Raw genomic sequence first — 18,511 nt, forward strand, 5'->3', positions numbered from 1 at the left:
GCCCGGAGTGGGGAAGGGCCGGGAGAGGGGCTGGGACTGGGGGTCCAGGTGCCCAGGCCCTCTGCAGGAAGGGGGGAGTGCCCAGGATCCAGGGCGGGGGAGGGGACACAGCAGGTGCCTTGTGGGGACAGCAGTAGGGCAGTTCCTTCCAGCAGGAGGTTAAGGGACCTCAGGGTGACTGGTGACAGCGGGGAGGAGTCAGTCCCAGAAAGCCCGAGCACCAGGGCAGGCAGGTCCTGCCGAGCCCAGCACCCCGGCTCCTTAGCGGCACCTCAGACATCCTGCTCAACGTCTTCCTGGCCATCGCTGTGGACAACCTGGCAGAGGCCGAGAGCCTGACTTCTGCCCAGAAGGCCAAGGCTGAAGAGCGGAGACGCAGGAAGATGTCCAAGTGAGTGGGTGACCCAGCAGGAGGGACCTGTGAGAGGGGCGGAGGGAGGGCACCCCACACAGGAGAGCTGAGCCGTCCTGGACCAAACCGAACCCAGACAGTGCCACCACGGATGGCGCCACGGCTGCCCCCCACCAGCTGGCAGGCCCTGGGGTGGCTGACACCGAGGCTGCCGGCGCTGCTCGCTCATCGTTGGGGGAGGATGCGCTTGGCCTGTGCTGCTCCTGCCCTCATGTAGTGCCCCCGCCTCGAACCCTGGGTGGGGTCGGGGAGGGTGCCCTCAGGCTGAGCAGACCCCAGAAGGTGGAGGTTCTCTCCCATGGAGGAGCGGGGTCTCCACTTTGGGTTTGCTTGGTTTTCCAACTCAGGGGTCTCCCGGACAAGTCAGAGGAGGAGAAGGTGACGGTGGCCAAGAAGCTGGAGCAGAAACCCAAGGGGGAAGGCATCCCCACCACCGCCAAGGTGAGCCCGTCAGCCCATTGGGTGCTCTCAGGGGCTGCGGGGAGGGGCCTCTGAAAGTCCCCCTTTCGCCCATGCCTTAGGATGGGTGCTGTGGGAAGGGGGCTGTCTGCCTGGGCACCAGCCAGGTCAGGGCAGCTCCACTGCAGGGAAGCCTTTGCGCTGAGGGCGCACACACCCCAACCGAGGAAGCAGACTTCTCTGTATCATGCCCGTTCCCCATCTGATACTCTGCTCCACGGAGCAGTGCAGACCAGCTTCTAGCCCTGCCGTTCTGTCCCGGCCTGGGGGCTGAGGAAGTAGAGTTCAGAGGGGCAGGGGGTGGGAGGGTCCTGGCCTGGGGACTCCTGTGTCTTCTGAGAACTAAGCGGGGGGTATGGTGCTCAGGCTCAGACAGGCGGGGGTCCCGGTGGCTTTCTGGGCCTGGCTTCCCCTTCGTGAGATGGGAATGACTGACCGTGACAGCAGCACCCCCAGGCTGCAGGGAGGCTCAGGTGAGCTCACACCTGCACGCCCTCCGGCCGGTGGGGACCACAGCTCTGCCTTTCATCTTGCTCTGTTCCTCCCTCCAGCTGAAGATCGACGAGTTTGAATCCAACGTCAACGAGGTGAAGGACCCCTATCCCTCAGCCGACTTCCCAGGTGAGGGTCCTGAGACTGAGGGCGGGGTGTGCAGGGGTGGCTCCTCATGCTGGCTGTTCCCCTCCCCGCACCCAAATGAGGGTTTGTGGAACCCGACTCCGGGAGAGAGAAGCTCAGAGTCCATTTATCTCAACGGGACTCCTGCCCTCAATGGCACGAGGTGGGAGCCTGCCTGGCAGGCAAGTCAGGGGCAGAGCCGGGCCCAGCACTGTGGTCGCTTGCAGAGCAGGGCCCCTTGCGCCCCCAGCCTGTGAGCCACCCCAGGGTGGTACATCCAGCCCCGAGACAAGAGCTGCAGCAGCAAGACTCTGGGACCTTGCTCCTGGCCCCACTTCTGGAAGGTCCCAAGGCCGACAGCTCTCAGGCCAGCGTGCTGTGGGGAAGGGAGGTGCCCGGGTGGACCCTGCCGGCCCCCCACGCTGCGTGTCACTCCCTGGCTGCTGGGGGCTCACGGTTGGTTCAGAGCACAGGAGCCGAGGGAGTAGTGAAGCGTGGAAAGACACCCCAGCCTCTCTGCCCTCCCCACAGGGGACGACGAGGAAGACGAGCCCGAGGTCCCAATAAGCCCCCGGCCCCGTCCGCTGGCTGAGCTGCAGCTGAAGGAGAAGGCGGTGCCCATTCCAGAAGCCAGTGCCTTCTTCATCTTCAGCCCCACCAACAAGTGGGTGGCTCCTCGGCGGTGGGGCAGGGTGATGGTGGGGTCTCAGAGAAGGCTGCTTCCTGCTCCGAGAAGACCGCCTTCTCCCAACTCTCTGGGCCTACAGTTACACTGTGAGAAAGGCATTCCTTTAACTTCAGATCTCTTGCTCCATTTAAAATGCCAGCATCCCCAGCAGACATATATTTTAAGCCTCACGCGTTACTTATACCCAAGTGTGACCAGATACGTTGGTTCCTTTCTGAGAGCAGAGTGGGGCTGTAGTTCTCACGGGCTTCAGTCTGACACCTTTAGATAACAGACCATAGTTCTCCTGGAGTTTCAGCGGTCAGCCTCAGGGCCTGAGGCTGGAGAGCAGCCTGCTCCGTGTTTTGATGGGTGGAGTGTTCGGGGAGGGCTTGTTGAGGGATGGGATGGGGCTGCGTAGCAACAGAACGGGGGCGGGGCCCGGCAAGTCCCGCAGAGGCCACCTGGATGCAGGTGGACCTTCTGCACTGACCAGGGCGGAGGCTGCTGAGGCCTGAAGGCCGCGTTCAGAGCCTCCTGACCCCTCGCTCGCCCACAGGATCCGCGTCCTGTGCCACCGCATTGTCAATGCCACCTGGTTCACTAACTTCATCCTGCTCTTCATCCTGCTCAGCAGTGCCGCCCTGGCCGCCGAGGACCCCCTCCGGGCTGAGTCCGTGAGGAACCAGGTGATGGCAGCCAACTCAGCGCCCCTCACTCCAGGCCTCAGGCACCCACACCTCACCCTGAGGCCCCCCTCCGTTCAGCTGTATCCGCTATGAGGCCCCCGGCATCACAGTTGCTTAGAGTTTAAGTCCCCAGAGGGCCAAGGCTGCCCGACTCACTCCTTCTGGACAGTGTGGTCACAGCATGTGCCCTAGACAGGCTCTGGGTGCTGGGTTTTAGCAGTGATGATGGTAGGGATGGTGGTGGTCTTGATGGTGATGGTGGTGTGGTGATGGTGGTGGTGTTGGGGGGATGGTGGTGATGGGGTGCGGGTGGTCTTGATGGTGACGACGGTGTGATGGTGGTGACGGTGGTGGTGGGAGGGGGTGGTGGTGCTGGGGGATGGGGTGGTGGGGGGTGGGGGGGTGGGGGGTGGGGGGATGGTGTGGGGGATGGGGGTGGGGGGTGGTTTTGATGATGACAGCGGTGTGGTGACGGTGCTGATGCTGATGAAGGTAACGATGCCATCCCTGCTCTGCTCCTTCTCTCACTGACTCCTGCTCTGCCACCAGATCCTCGGGTATTTTGACATCGGGTTCACCTCTGTCTTCACTGTGGAGATTGTCCTCAAGGTGAGTGAAGGCCATGAGATGACACCCCGGGCCGGCTGGGGCCCCCACTTACACAGGCTGTGCTCCCTCGGGGGCTGGGTCGCAGGGAGGAGGGACAAGCCGGAAGGCGGCGGAGAGCAACAGAGACAGACTCTCAGGACCCAGGGGACCGGGTGGTCTCAGCTCAGAGCTGGCATGAGCGGGCGAGCAGGCAGGTGGGTGCAGGCCTGGGGTACGGTCAGTGGGCAGCCCATGCGCCTCTCAGCAGAGCGCCCTGTGTGTTTGTGAAGCTTTGGGCACCTTCTTCCACCGTCCAGGCTCGGCTCGCCTAAGTGCAGACGGGGAGCAGTGATCTGTTCCCAGGCCTTTGTTGCCAGTGACTGAAAGGGCTCCCCCAGGGTCCCAGAGAAGTGGCTGTTGCCCTGGGCGGGGTTTCTGGCAGCTCCGCCCTCTCCCGGCCCCCACCTCATGCCCCGCATCCATAGCACACCGCTGCCCTCCTGTTCTCACAGCGGACACACTGGGTCACACCATCATGGTGGGGGGTCTGGGGGCAGAGGTCTCCCATCTGTGACTGGGGCCCGGAGGGAAGAGGGGAGCCGTGCAAGGGGAGCAGGCCCAGAGCCGGCTGCAGTATGAAGGGAGGACAATCCCTTCATTCAGGGGCCTGTTTATTGAAGGAATTAATCAGAGGGAAATGGTAGCTCCTTGGGGTCCAGGAGGACTTCTTGGAGGTGGTGACGTTAGACTTAGGCCTTGAGATTGGACAGGACTTCATCAGAGAGAGAGTAGGGCACTCCAGGATGAAACAGTGACTGATGCATTGTACAGAGATGTTTGAGATGTGCTCAGAGAGGAGAAAGTGGACCATCTGGGCTGGGATACAGCATGTTTGGGGTGGGGGGTGGCGCCAGGCAAGGTCTTCACTCTTGACGGGCTGTTGAGCCTGACCCAACCACTACTAGAACACTTTCCAGGGAGGAAGAGGAGGACGAAGAGGAGGGAGGAGGAGGAGGGAGGAGGAGGAAGAGGAGGAGGGAGGAGGAGGAAGGGGAGGGGGGAGGAGGGAGGAGGAGGAAGAGGAGGAGGGAAAGGAGGAGGAAGAGGAGGAAGGATAGGAAGGGGAATTGTATCTGTAGGGCAGAGGGCAGGGCTTCTATAACAAGGAGACCCTGGGTTCCCATGGCCTCGCTGCCCAAGAGAGGTCCCTGCGGTCCCAGAATCGGGCGCTGAGGATGGGGCTGTGCCCTGAGTGTCTCAGTGCCTAGAGTGTCCCCAGGTGCCCCATTAGGGGCGTGTCCCCAGGCTCCACCCACTAGGGGGCGTGTGTCATCAGGCTCCACTCCCACCAGGGGGGAGTGTCCCCAGGCTCCACCCACCAGGGGCGTGTCCCCGGGCTCCGCCCCCAACCAGGGGGCGTGTCCCAAGCCCCGCCCCGCCCCAGCATGCCGCCTCTCCCCCTAGATGACCACCTACGGGGCCTTCCTGCACAAGGGCTCCTTCTGCCGCAACTACTTCAACATTCTGGACCTGGTGGTGGTGGCCGTGTCCCTCATCTCCATGGGACTCGAGTGAGTGGGGCAGCGGCCCGTGTTGGTTGGTGGGCCCCGAGCTGCCTGGGGATGGCATTCAGGGTCCCTTGGTCTGGCACCACCTGGCCTGAGTGACAAGGTTCAGCAGGCAGAGTGTGTGTGGGAGACCAGGAGGGCATGTGGAGAGAGGGCAGTTGCCCCCAGCCCCGTGGGGAACATGGCCCTGGTGCCTGGGGAGCTCCTGTCTGACGGAGGAGAAGGTCTGTGGCCCACCCTGGAGGGAGGCAGCCCAGGGCGGGAGGCCCCTCTGTCCCGGGGTGGGACACACGCAGCCTCAGGGGGCGGCCAGGCAGACAGGCGGGGATGCAGAGAGCTGGGGGCGGGGGAAGGCTGAGCAGGCCGCCCCCAGGTCCAGCACCATCTCCGTGGTGAAGATCCTGAGGGTCCTGAGGGTGCTCCGACCGCTCCGGGCCATCAACAGAGCCAAAGGCCTGAAGGTGAGAGGGGCCCAGAGGGACCCTCGGGGGAGGGGACCCCAAGCCTGACTCCAGACTTGGCCCAGACAGCACTGGCTCGGCCCGCCCCCTTTGCACAGTGGGGATGGGGATGAGCCTGGGCAGCTTTGTCCCCATGAGCCCTTTCTGTCCTCAACAAGCTGGGAGGGAGCTAAGCTTGCACTCGAGGCCCCTGGGCTGGGCTGGGCTGGGCGTGAGAAGGGGCAGGTGCCGACCAGGCTCCCACCCCTGCAGCACGTGGTACAGTGTGTGTTCGTGGCCATCCGCACCATCGGGAACATCGTCCTGGTCACCACCCTCCTGCAGTTCATGTTCGCCTGCATCGGCGTCCAGCTCTTCAAGGTGAGCCCCGCCGGCCCCCCGCCCAGTGCTGGCTGGCCCATGTCCCCTCCAAGCAAAGGGAGGCCAGCTGTGAGGGCGCGTGTCCTGAATGCACGGGTGTAAGGCATGCTGTCAGGAGCTTGAGTGCGGACCCTCAGGGGTGGCCCCCCGCTGTCCCGCTGGCCCTCTGGATCGAGGCCCCGGTCTGCCAGCCTAAGCAGCATCCTCCCTGCTGCCATCCCCTCCACCCTCGGGGACAGGGCTGGGCCTAACCCTCACCCACCGCGCCTCTGCAACCTGAGCGCCCACTGGTGTGTCCACCGGGAGCTTCTGCAGGGCGGGGGTGGGGATCTGCTGTGTCCCATCTGGGAGCTGCCCCCTCAGGTTCTCAGTTTTCTGGGAGAATTCAGCCAGTCACTCCCGTCTGGGACTCAGCCAGCCCTGCAGTCCCGCTTCTTTTCCAGATCTGATTGCTGGATGCCTCTGGCTTTTAGATCACATGCAGGACACAGACATGACCTCGAGGACAAATCCACATTCATGACCTTCCAGGTCCTTCCAGAACCCTCTGCTCCCGCCCCCAAAGCACCATCTTTTCAATCACGATTATATAACCTCAGTCATTCTTAGACATGCAATAGCTTCATCTCACAATCCTTCATTCATTTAACTAACATTTCGAGGGCAATTTCTTTGGGTCCAGGCCTCTGCTAGGGCTTGAGAGGGCCACGCTGCACACCCCACCAGGTCGTCCCTGTGGGCAGGGGCAGGCTTTGGGGAGAGCTGTCAGGGTGGGGCTCCCAGAGGACGTTTAGGGGCCGGGTCCTGTGGGTTTCTGTCCTGGCACAGTGGGAGAGGTGTCTGGACTGACAGCTTAGTCTCAAAACAGTTCTCACAGCGGGCTGCATGCGGCCCATCCCCCCGCTCCAGCCAGGCTGCCCCGCCCTCCTGCCCAGCGTTGCCCTCTGCAACCTGGGGACCCTGGCACCCCTGAGGGCAGGGTCTCGATATGACCGACTCATTCTCACCTTGGCACCATCTAGGCTGCCGCATAGAAGCCCCCCAGACTCGCTCCCCAGGGAACGAGGAGCAGCTGCCCTTCCGCCCTCCACCCTCTCTGTGCCTTAGTCTCTTATCAACAGACCCCCAGTTCCCGCCCGCCCACATACGTTCACCTTCTGCTCCGAGACATCAGGGGAGGTGGTGACGCGGTGTGTGGCCTTCAGCTTGTCCTGTGTCCCTGGCGGAGGCAGTTCCCTCTCCTGGCCCTCGAGGGACCCGCACCAGTATCTATGGGTTCAAATTTAATTTAGCCACAGGCAGACTGGCAATCACCTCCTTTTGCCCAAATGAAACATTCCGTGGGCACCCAGTGTGTAAGGCAGATCAGAGAAGCTGCTCAGGCTGAAATCTGCAGAGGGGCTCACAGAGCCCAACCACTGAGCCCTGGGGGTGGGCGTGCTGGGACCCCTGCGCCATGTGGAGATGAGAGGTCTCATCCGTCCCAGCTGGGCTCTGTCCCAGGGCCTGAGCCAGGGGTGTGGGGGGCGGGGCAGCCTGGGCCTTGCTCTGTGACAGGGAGACCCAGCAGAGGGGGCAGGGGCTGTGCCCGTGCTTCCCTTCCCCGGGCTGGCCTGGGCGCCAGCAGTGCCATCACGCAGGAGCCAGTGCCCAGCCTTGCCGCTATCTGCCCGGCGGGGAGCAGGGTGGGATGGACAGTCCTGGGCCCTGCCCCACGGCCAGGCCGCCCTGCAGAGGAAAACGCAGACCCTGCCCTCCTTCCTCCCTGCCACCCCATCTTTCCACCCTGTTTCCATGACAACCTGTCTCCCTCCTTCCCTCCGGGATACAGGGGAAGTTCTTCAGCTGCAATGACTTGTCCAAGATGACGGAGGAGGAGTGCAGGTGTGCAGGGGGGCCCTCCGCTGGAGAACTGGGGAACCTGAGCTCCTCGGGCTCACAGAGGCCCCTTCCTCGGGTGACCCTGGGGAGGGTCCTGGGTCCGGAGCACACTCACTGCCCAGGGCTGGGAGGACGTGGGGAGGGGGCCTGCGTGCAGTGTGGTGACCTGGCCCCCCGACCCCAGGGGCTACTACTATGTGTACAAAGATGGAGACCCCACACAGATAGAGGTGCGTCCCCGCCAGTGGGTGCACAACGCCTTCCACTTCGACAACGTGCTTTCGGCCATGATGTCCCTCTTCACCGTGTCCACCTTCGAGGGATGGCCTGAGTGAGTGAGCGGGGACCCTGGAGACACAGCCATGCCCGGGGGAGGCCCAGGAACCACCTGCTGGGCATGGCAGGGGCTCTCACGGCATGTGTGCGGGACGGGGTGCTGGCGGCTCACTCCAGGGACAGCCTGACCCGGGTTGCGTGGGACTGGGCCTCCCTGGCCACAGGGGCACCCTTCTGAGCGACTGGGGGGACACGGCACCCCGTGCGGGACGGGAGGCAGGCCCCTTCCCTGACCTGCCACAGCCTTTCCGGGCAGGGTCCTAACTTCTCCCCTACGGGTGACTGTCCAGGCGGCCCCCCTGCTGCCGGTGGGACGGAGCCCACCCTTCCTAGTCGGGCTCGGCCTCAGCCTAGCCTGCCCAGCCCACCACTGTCCTCTGCCCACCCCAGGCTGCTGTACAAGGCCATTGACTCTCATGAGGAGGACAAGGGCCCCGTGTACAACCACCGCGTGGAGATGGCCATTTTCTTCATCATCTACATCATCCTTATCGCCTTCTTCATGATGAACATCTTCGTGGGCTTTGTCATCGTCACCTTCCAGGAGCAGGGGGAGACTGAGTACAAGAACTGTGAGCTGGACAAGAACCAGGTGCTGGGCCCCCTGCAGCCGGCATGAGGCTCGGGCCAGGGAAAAGGGTCCTGGGGTGGGGGTGACCCACGACCCTCCTCCAGCCCATCTCCCACCCGAAGCAGCACTCGGTGGTCGGGTGGGGTCCCCTGTGGACCTGTCGTGATGCCCAGAGCCCCTAGAAATGGGCATTGTCGGCTCCAGAGGAACCGCAGCCCTGGGGGAGACCCTTCCCCGAACAGCCGGCAGCGGCCACAGCTGCCTTTGGTCTGCCGAGGGCGGGACCCTCCAGCCCGGGGCGGGGGCGGGGCCGGGGCCCCGGCGCTGACCTGCCCGACGCTGCCCTCTCAGCGCCAGTGCGTGCAGTACGCCCTGAAGGCCCGGCCCCTGAGGTGCTACATCCCCAAGAACCCCTACCAGTACCGGGTGTGGTACATCGTCACCTCCTCCTACTTCGAGTACCTGATGTTCGCCCTCATCATGCTCAACACCATCTGCCTGGGCATGCAGGTGAGGCCGCCGGGACCAGGGCTGGACGGCCTGCTCCGTGCCAGCCATTGTGCTGAGGTGCCCTGTGGGGCAGAGAGGGGAGCAGGCCACAGGCCCAGGTGCCAGGCACGCAGCGGTGTATGAAGGCGGTGATTCAGGCGCACACGTGGCCGCAGCCACTCAGGGACGGGGCCGGCCACAAAGAGGGTGGGCCGTGTGGGAAGCCCGAAGTGCCCTCTCTGTGTTCCTTCTGCTGTCGCACATCTGGGTGGTGGAGGTGGTTGGAATGTTGGCTCCAGTCCCAAGAAAAGTGGGTTTAATGTTCACAGAACAGGCGTCTCTGCGGGGACGAGCACATTTGGTAGACAAGTCACAGTCAGCAGCGTCACTGCGTGCTCAGTCCCTCAGTCGTGTCCGACTCTTTGAGGACCCCGTGGACTGTAGCCCACCAGGCTCCTCTGTCCATGGGATTTCCCAGGCAAGAGTACTAGAGTGGGTTGCCATTTCCTTCTCCCATTTGCCTCCCAGGGGTCGAACCTGTGTCTCCTTCATTGGCAGGCGGGTTCTTTACTGCTGAGCCATCAGGGAAGCCCCTCAAGCAGCATGGTTATGAAGCCTTAATTATCTGATCCCTTATTCCAGTGAATCAATAGAATCGCACAGCAAGGCCCCTGGCCTAGGAGTCACACACACTCCCAAGGACCAGAGGCTGCCGGGCGGGGCAGGTCTGGAAAGGGAGTCCCGAGCTGGGGGTCCAGAGCGGAGGAGCCGGGCTCAACATGGGGGCCCGAGGCAGCAACAGGGGTCCGGCAGCCCAGCCAGGACAGGTGGGGCTGGGGCGGGGGCAGCTCCAGAGCCTCTGCTGCCTGGGAAGGTCTCAGGGAAGAAGTGGGCTTCTGTCAACTTTATTTTTAAGAGGGTGAGAGACTCCTGGGAAATGCTGGAGGACACAGATCTCAGGAGGGTCGTAGGGGAGACTCGAGGGGGCTGCGGGCACTGCTCCAGGCTGTCTCTGTGTCCCGGGGGGGCAGCCAGCAGGCACAGGTGACCGTGGGTGGTGGTGGTCGCCCCAGCCTAGAGCCAGGGGGCTTTCCTCCTGGTCCTGCACCCAGGCAGCTCCGGGGAGCTGGCCACAGAGCCTCCCCACTCCGGCCTCCCAGAACAGATGTGTGTGGGTAACCTGCTCATGGGACCCGGGCTGGGCCCCCCTCTCCTTCCTTCACAGTCCTTCCGGGGAGAGGGCGTGGCCGTGAGGCCCAGTAGGATTCTGGACGTGGCCGGAGTAGGCTCCCGGTTCTCTGAGACTAAGGAAAGTGGGGCAGGGGCTGGGGAAGGAGGCGGGGCTCTGGGGGAGCCACCCAGCCCCTCCCTGTGCCCCCCGCAGCACTACAACCAGTCGGAGCAAATGAACCACATCTCTGACATCCTCAACGTAGCCTTCACCATCATCTTCACACTGGAGATGGTCCTCAAGCTCATGGCGTTCAAGGCCAGGGTGAGTCCTGGGCTCTGGGGAGAGCAAGCACGTGTGGCCAGGGGGCGACCTTCCCACAGAGCCCCCCGTGGCCTCGTCCTCCCTTGGGCACTCAGAGCCGGCCGGCCGCTCAGTTCTGGCCGTGGGAGTGGACAGTATGTGCCAGCGCCCCTTTGGTCCCTGAGCGTGTGAGCGGCAGCCCCGGGGCCGGGGAGTGTCCGGGTCCCCAAGTCCATGCTCCCCCACCCCCACCCCGTCAGGTCTGCCCGCAAGCCCGAGCCTGGGTTTCAGGGGGTTGGGTGGGGGAAGACTTCCCTGTGTGGACAGGACCCCAATCCTGAGTCTCCTGGGCATGCTGCCTTCCCGTTGGACCACTTTATGCTCTGGAGGTAAGGGAGCAGAGGAGGGGCCCTGGAGCAGCTCTGGAAAGTGGCATCATGCCCACTCCAGCAATTCTGCATCCCTCAGACAGGGACCGCCGAGCCCCTTCCTTCCGCAGCTCACCCTGGGACCCCCTCCCCCAGGGCTATTTTGGGGACCCCTGGAACGTGTTTGACTTTCTGATTGTCATCGGCAGCATCATCGACGTCATCCTCAGTGAGATCGACGTAAGTACCGGGCGGGCGGAGCCATCGCTGGGGTGGGGCTGAGGCCACAGACCCTGGTGGGGGACCCACTGGTGTGCAGCCCAGCACCCCGGACCACAGATCCTGCAGAGCACACACCTCAGAGTCTAGGCACAATGAAGGTGCCAGGCGGCCCACGGCAAGCACCACAGTGGACAGGAGACGTCCTTTCTGGGCGGGGTGGTCAGGGAAGGCTGCATGGAGGTGGCGCCATGTGAAGGGACCTTCAGGAAAGGGAGGTGGGGAGGGGACAAGCTGCACCGGCAGGGTGGCTGCAGGAGACAGATGAAGAAACAGAAGGTCCAGAGCGTGGAGAGCTCAGCTCGGTAGAAGCAGGCCAGCGTGCAGGGGTGGGGGAACCACTGGAGAGGCAAGTGGGGGGCTCGAACCTTGTGTCGCCGGCAGTGGGGGGCCACTGGGGGTCTCTGAACAGGGCAGTGGAAGGATCAAAGCTGCACTTCTAAAAAGTGAATCTGGAGTGAGGGCAGGAGATGACTGAAAGCAGGTGCACAGTTAGGGAGGCGGTCGTCTCCCTTCAGATACTTTCCTAGTGCCCCATGTGGGCTACAGATACAGCAACGAGCCGGGGCACCAGGGGAGACAGGCAGTGAAAACCAACCCACCACGTGACAGGTGTGCCAGTGAAGGGGTGGGAGGTGACATCGGGTGGCCCCAGTTCAGTCCTGCAGGAGGCATGCGTGCGGGGTTGGGGGCAGAGCACGGCCCCTCAGTAGGGTGAGCTAGGAGGAGGTGGGCTAAGGGCCAGTGGGAGGCCTGGTGGCAGGGCTGGGGAGTGGGGAGCTGAGCTCAGAAACAGGGCAGGGGCTGGACCACGTCCTTTCTTCAGTTCAGTCACTCAGTCGTGTCCGATTCTTTGTGACCCCATGGACCGCAGCACGCCAGGCCTCCCTGTCCTTCACTGTTTCCCAGAGCTTACCCAAGTTCATGTCCATTGAGTCAGTGATGCCATCCAACCAACTCATCCTCTGTCGTCCCCTTCTTTTCCTGCCCCCAATCCCTCCCAGCATCAGAGTCTTTTCCAATGAGTCAGCTCTTCACATGAGGTGGCCAAAGTACTGGAATTTCAGCTTGAACATCAGTCTTTCCAGTGAACATCCAAGACTGATCTCCTTCAGAATGGACTGGTTGGATCTCCTTGAAGTCCAAGGGACTCTCAAGAGTCTTCTCCAACACCACAGTTCAAAAGCATCAATTCTTCAGCGCTCAGCCTTCCTCACAGTCCAACTCTCACATCCATACATGACCACTGGAAAAACCATAGCCTTGACTAGACGAACCTTTGTTGGCAAAGTAATGTCCCTGCTTTTGAATATGCTATCTAGATTGGTCATAACTTTCCTTCCAAGGAGCAAGCGTCTTTCAATTTCATGGCCACAGTTACCATCTGCAGTGATTTTGGAGCCCAAAAAAATAAAATCAGTCACTGTTTCCATTGTTTCCCCATCTATTTCCCATGAAGTGATGGGACTGGATGCCATGATCTTCATTTTTTGAATGTTGAGTTTTAAGCCAACTTTTTCACTCTCCTCTTTCACTTTCATCAAGAGGCTCTTTAGTTCCTCTTCACTTTCTGCCATAAGGGTGGTGTCATCTGCATATCTGAGGTTATTGATATTTCTCCCGGCAATCTTGATTCCAGCTTGTGCTTCATCCAGCCCGGCATTTCTCATGATGTACTCTGCATGTAAGTTAAATAAGCAGGGTGACAATATACAGCCTTAGGGACTCCTTTCCTGATTTGGAACCAGTCTGTTGTTTTTTGTCTGGTTCTAACTGTTGTTTCTTGACCTGCACACAGATTTCTCAGGTAAGGTGGTTTGGTATTCCCATCTCTTGAAGAATTTTCCACAGTTTGTTAATTAGTCCTTTGTTAGAGTCTGAGATTTTGTTCTAGGGGGATGAGAGCCCCTGGAGGCACTTACACCTGGTCTGACTTTGGTTCTCAGAGGCCCTCTCTGGATGCTGCACTGCCAACAAGCTGCAGGGGACACTTGGGGTCACTCAGGGCAAGTGGTCAGGATGTACTCTGATCACCCGATGAGGGGTAGCACGGGAGCTGTGGAGGGGACAGGTGACCAGCAGCTGGATCTGCTTGGAGCGTTGAGCTGACAGCATTTGTTGATGAACTTAATTTAGGCGGAGAGGAAAAGTAATCAACCGTGACTGCAAGGATCTTGCCCAAGAAACTGAGCTTCCGTTTTCTGAGACGTGCAAACTCCGGGAGGAGTGGGGGTAGCGCAGGAACCAAGAGTCCTATTTGGGGCGCGACAGCTCAGGATGCTTGCGGTGGCGACACGGAGCGGGCTTGGAGTCAGAGGCCTGGAGCACACAGGCTGGTCAGGCTGGAGCCCTAAGTTGGAGACTCCAGGAAGGAGCTGGCATTTAGAGTCGTGGGAGTGGGTGAGACAAGCGGCAGAGAGCAGGGCGTCTGGAGGGCGAAGGTCTGGGGGCTGGCCGGTGGTGCTCCTCCAGGAGGGACCCCTGCCCTACAGCCTCCCGGGGAAGGACGCCCATCAGGAGTCGGGAGTGGCAAGAGACAGAGCGGGCTGCAGGCCTGGACGGTTCTGTTTCCTACAAAGAGAAAGAGCCTCGAAGTTGGAGAGAGTGTGCAGCCAAGAAGAGTTTCTTTTGAAAATGGGAGAAATTAGAGAACATCCTGGGCTCAGGGGAGAATCAGGCTGTGGGGGATGGGGGGCGACTGCAGGAGCCACGTCTTTGGGCAGAAGCCCTGGGGTCCCCAGGGAGCGCTGGCTCTGGGAACCTGGTTCATCCCCTAGCAGGAAGGGGACGTGAGTCTGTGGCTGTGTGGACAGCGGGATGAGTTAAGTGCCGCCCGGGGCCACAGGAAGGAAAGCGTCAAGGACGTGGGTGGGGGTGAGGGTGGACATCTCCATGATTCTGCACTGGGGCTTGGGGTTCGGGAGCTGCCTTGCATGTGGGGTGGGTCATGCGTTGTTGGAAACACAGGCCAAGAAACACGGGTCCCTGCCCCCAGCATGTGGCAGCCGCCCCATAAACAGAGGGAGGGGACGGCTGGAGCGCAGGGGAGTGGAGGTTCCCATGGCATCCAGCCAGCAGGGCCTCCGGGCTGTGGCCAGGAAGCACCCAGGCCGTGGGCTGTGGGGGTGACAGACAGCAGGGTGGCCTCGCCAAGGACCTGAAGCTGGGGAGACTGCAGGTGAAGGTGGGTAGCCGGGGACAGGAAGGGCATCCCAGAACCCGAGGCTGGGATCACAAGGACGCGTCCCCCAGACCGCGCGCCTGCTGGCTGCGTCCCAGAGAGGCCTGGCCAGCCCCTGACGGGGACATGGGTGGCCGTGGGGCGCTTACTCCAGGAGTCCAGGAGAGGACCAGCCCCCAAGCCGGCGCACGCCCACGGCCCACCAGTGAGCACTGCAGCCCTGCCAGCCTAGGGCTGGCCCTTGTGGGTGGGTGGGGGCAGGGTGGGGGCCAGGGCAGGGGCCAAGGGCAAGTCTGGAGTCTGTAAGGGGAAGCCTGGCAGAGAGCGGCGCCTTCTGTGGTGAGGGCAGGCCTGGCCTGGGGTCCGCTTCTCCCCACACGCAGGACAGACGGAACTCCGTCCATACGCACGTGGCTGGAGGGGGCGGGTTTGAGGCGGCAGACCAGGGTGCCCCAGGGCCTGTGTGCGCGTCTCCTTCACGCCCAGGCCCTGCTGGGAAGTAGCCCCCGCGGGCCCAGGGTTTGGGGCAGCATCTCTTACCGGCTCAGTCTCGGCCTGAATGACAGTCAGTCATCCAACGATGACTTCTTGGAGCTTGAGGTCCACGTGGGGGGTCGGGGACGTCGGGGTCAGGCAGAGCTCTTTCTTCCGTGCAGGAGGGACGAGAGTGTCGTTGGTCACCGTGGGATTTTTAGGGACAGCATATGTCCGTCACCAGGCCTGTTTGCCTAAAGTCATGATAAGACTTTGAATTAAAACGCTGACTCGTATCCCTGCCGTATAATCCAGAGAGCAGAGAGAGCGGCGCCGTCGGTTAGCACTTTCTGCCAGGAGGGCTCTGCTCTGTCCACGGTGGCAGCCGTGAGCCATGGGTACCTGCTGGTCGTATGAAATGTGGCCAGTGCAGCCAGGGACGTGAATACCTCGTCTGTGTTGTTTTCACCGTAATCCAGACGGCCGCGTGTGGCTGCAGGCACCCCGTGGCGGCACAGGTCTGGCACATGGCTTGTCATCCCTGGCTGCGTGCTAAATCACCTGGGTGCATTTACACCTGGAAGCCAGGCCCAGTCCCCAGGAGCTGACTTAATCGGCCGGATGGGGACCCAGCAAAGGTGCATATTTTTTTAAGTTCTCTGTGCGATTCTGATGTGCCGCCTGGGCTAAGAACCCATGGTCCAGGAGAAAGCTGCCCGGGGAACCAGTCTCCCAAATAATTAAAGATAAAACCATGATTCCCCACCCCAGGGCTCCAGAAACAGGGCTTCTCCGGAAATGTGGCCGCAGGGAGGAGCTCAGAGTAAACAGGAGGAAAGGCTGCCCCTACACAGCCCGGCCCGTCTAGGAGGCTGGCCCCTGAGACAGAAGCCTTGGTCCGGCTCCCAGGCAGGGGGTCTCAGACTCTCCCAGAGGGCCTTTGACCCTGGAGGGTGGGACCCCCGTGGGGGCCAGCACCCCTGGACTCTCCTGCGACCGTGAGCAGGGCTGTCCTCCGTGGCCTCACTCACAGCCCCAGCTCCACAGACCCCAGACACACAGGCTGCATCTGGGAGGCGAGGGGGTCTGCCCACGTTCAGTCTTCCCTCCTCTTCCTGCTCCCTGGCCCCTGGCCTGTCGCCTCACCGCCTCACCGTCCCCACAGCTTCCTCCCCACACCAACCAACCGCCGCCGGGGGGTCCTCACCCCCACCTCCCTGCTTTGTTCTCTCTGTAACCCTCTGTGGTCTGTCCTCTCTGAGGCCTCACCTCGCTCCCACCATGTCCCTCCTCTCTCCCCTCCCCCTCTCTCTCCACAGACTTTCCTGGCCTCCAGCGGGGGACTGTATTGCCTGGGTGGCGGCTGCGGGAACGTTGTAATTCCAGGCTGCATGAGCCTGCCCCGCTCGCCCACCAGCTCTGCCCTGCAGCTTGCATGCCTGGGCCTGGCCGCTGGACTGCATGGGGCAGACGCGCTCAGGGCCCCCTGCCCCGAGCAGGCCCCCGAGGGTCCGGTTGGGGGCGGGCGGAGACTCTGTGTCACCAGAGTGTGCATGGATGTGGTGGGACGTGGGGCTCTGTGCTGACGGGAGCATCCAGAGAGGACTGGATGACAGAGAACCTCAGTGACAGGTCACCAGCACCAAGCTTGTGGGGACGCCAAAAGCCAGGCAGGGGCTCTCCCTGGCCATTCATCCGGTGTGTCAGGGGGGCACATGGGCAGAGGCCTTCCGGCTTGGGACAGCCACGTGCGGGGCAGGGTGGGCGTGGAGTGGCCATTGAATTGATGGCCACAGAGCAGCTGAGCTTCTGGGAGACTCTGCGCTGGGGGGGCACTGGGGAGGGGCGGGAGCGCTGCCGGGGTCCTCAGCTGAGTGGCAGCTTGGGGAGGAGATGACACGAGGCAGGACAGAGGGCAGGCGCCGGGCCTGGCCGCTGCCTCCCCCAGGGCGGACGGAATCCCTGTCCGCCCAGCGCACTGCTTGGCGCCCCGCCCACCCCGCCTCCGGCTGAGCAAGCCCAGGGCCCTGGGCCCCGCGAGGGTCCGCGCGAGGTCCCAGCAGGCGCTGCGGGGTGGGCTGGAAGACCCCCACCGCGACACATCCCGCACACACTGCCCTCCCCGCCTGCCTGCCCTCACCCCGCCCGCCCCCGGCCCCAGACTGACCCTGGGGCTGCGCCCCGCAGGACCCCGACGAGAGCGCCCGCATCTCCAGCGCCTTCTTCCGCCTGTTCCGTGTCATGAGGCTGATCAAGCTGCTGAGCCGCGCGGAGGGCGTGCGCACGCTGCTCTGGACTTTCATCAAGTCCTTCCAGGTGCGCAGCCCCGCCCACCCAGGGCCCCGCCTACCCCGGGATCCCCACTCATCCTGGGACCGCTCTCCATGCACCCAGCCGGGACCCCGCCCACCCACGGGACTCCGCCCACCGCGGGACCACGCCCACCATGTGACCACGCCCACAGGACCCCCGCCCATTCGGGACCACACCCACCCACGGGACCCCACCCCCGGGACCCCGCCTACCCATGTGACCCCCCCCACCCATGGGACTCTGTCCACCCCGGAAGCCCACGCACTCAGGGAACCCTCGCCCACCCACGAGACTGTATCCGCATGGGTTACGGGGACGTCAGGGCCACCCTGGGTGTGGCCCATGGGCCTCAGGTCCCCGGTGAGCTAAGGAAGGGCCCCGTACCGGGCGCGCGGTGGAGCCCTGCACCCTGAGCCGCCATCCTCGCCCGCAGGCCCTGCCCTACGTGGCTCTGCTCATCGTCATGCTCTTCTTCATCTACGCGGTCATCGGCATGCAGGTGAGGGGCCAGAGGGCCCCCGGGAGGCCGGCCGGCCTGCAGGCTGGCCTCTCACCAGCCTGCCTCCTGCATCCTGGCAGCCCGGGGCTTGGCCACAGCCCTAGAGGAGGAGGTGGTTCCCAGCCGGCCCAGCATCAGTCAGGAGGCGGCAGCTCAGGGGAACCTTGTGGGCAGATGGACAAGGGCGGAACTGGTCTCCAAGGCCCCTGTTGGAGGCTCTGGTGGTCTCAGCTACCCTCTCCTGAAGCACTCTGCTCTCTACATTGAGACCCTAAGTCAGCTCTTGGTTAGGAACAGTGTCCCCCTCCCAGATTAATTTGGCTTGAGGGGAAAAATTTCACCCAACCTTGGAAACATAAGTGAGCCTTGAACAGGCAGATTTGAACTTCGGGTGTCCATGTATCCGTGAATTTTTCAGGGAACTGTACTAGGGCTCCACGGGATTCATGGTTGGTTGAATCCGTGGATACAGGGCGGGGAGCTGACTGTAGACTTATACCCTGGCGTTGCTCAGGGGTCAGCTATAGCCCGGTTTGTGTGACCTGAGGTGGAGGGTGTCGGGGGAGCTGGGGCCGGTGAGAGACCTGTCCAGGTCCACAGTCCAGCCTTTCGTGGCCTGCAGATGTTCGGGAAGATCGCCTTGGTGGACGGGACCCAGATCAACCGGAACAACAACTTCCAGACCTTCCCCCAGGCGGTGCTGCTGCTCTTCAGGCAGGAGGCCCCTGCCGCCCCTCCCCCAGGCTGTGGGAGGCCAGCTGGCTTCCTACACGTGGGCCCTGTGCGCACTCAGAAGGGCCAAGGCTTTGCTGTCCTTCTCGGAT

The 18,511-nt window shown here is 62.6% G+C and overlaps 1 protein-coding gene across 1 annotated transcript in view; it reads left to right on the forward strand.

Annotated features, from left to right (window-relative positions):
• The window catches only part of CACNA1S (calcium voltage-gated channel subunit alpha1 S), a 56,680-nt gene that overhangs the window by 27,567 nt on the left and 10,602 nt on the right, over window positions 1-18,511 (forward strand). The window contains exons 14-32 of the mRNA XM_086343106.1: window positions 277-391; window positions 760-853; window positions 1,423-1,492; window positions 2,021-2,153; window positions 2,716-2,845; window positions 3,395-3,454; window positions 4,898-5,004; window positions 5,375-5,462; window positions 5,715-5,822; window positions 7,654-7,706; window positions 7,888-8,034; window positions 8,430-8,631; window positions 8,962-9,120; window positions 10,484-10,594; window positions 11,098-11,181; window positions 16,195-16,251; window positions 17,063-17,191; window positions 17,622-17,687; window positions 18,310-18,401. Of these exons, the coding sequence (XP_086199232.1) occupies window positions 277-391; window positions 760-853; window positions 1,423-1,492; window positions 2,021-2,153; window positions 2,716-2,845; window positions 3,395-3,454; window positions 4,898-5,004; window positions 5,375-5,462; window positions 5,715-5,822; window positions 7,654-7,706; window positions 7,888-8,034; window positions 8,430-8,631; window positions 8,962-9,120; window positions 10,484-10,594; window positions 11,098-11,181; window positions 16,195-16,251; window positions 17,063-17,191; window positions 17,622-17,687; window positions 18,310-18,401 (2,005 nt within the window). The remainder of the gene's footprint in view (window positions 1-276; window positions 392-759; window positions 854-1,422; window positions 1,493-2,020; window positions 2,154-2,715; window positions 2,846-3,394; window positions 3,455-4,897; window positions 5,005-5,374; window positions 5,463-5,714; window positions 5,823-7,653; window positions 7,707-7,887; window positions 8,035-8,429; window positions 8,632-8,961; window positions 9,121-10,483; window positions 10,595-11,097; window positions 11,182-16,194; window positions 16,252-17,062; window positions 17,192-17,621; window positions 17,688-18,309; window positions 18,402-18,511) is intronic.

Source organism: Bos grunniens, chromosome 16 (genome assembly GCF_055505025.1).
Source record: "Bos grunniens cultivar Pamir isolate PY7600 chromosome 16, Bosgru_T2T1.0, whole genome shotgun sequence".
Lineage (NCBI taxonomy): Eukaryota > Metazoa > Chordata > Mammalia > Artiodactyla > Bovidae > Bos > Bos grunniens.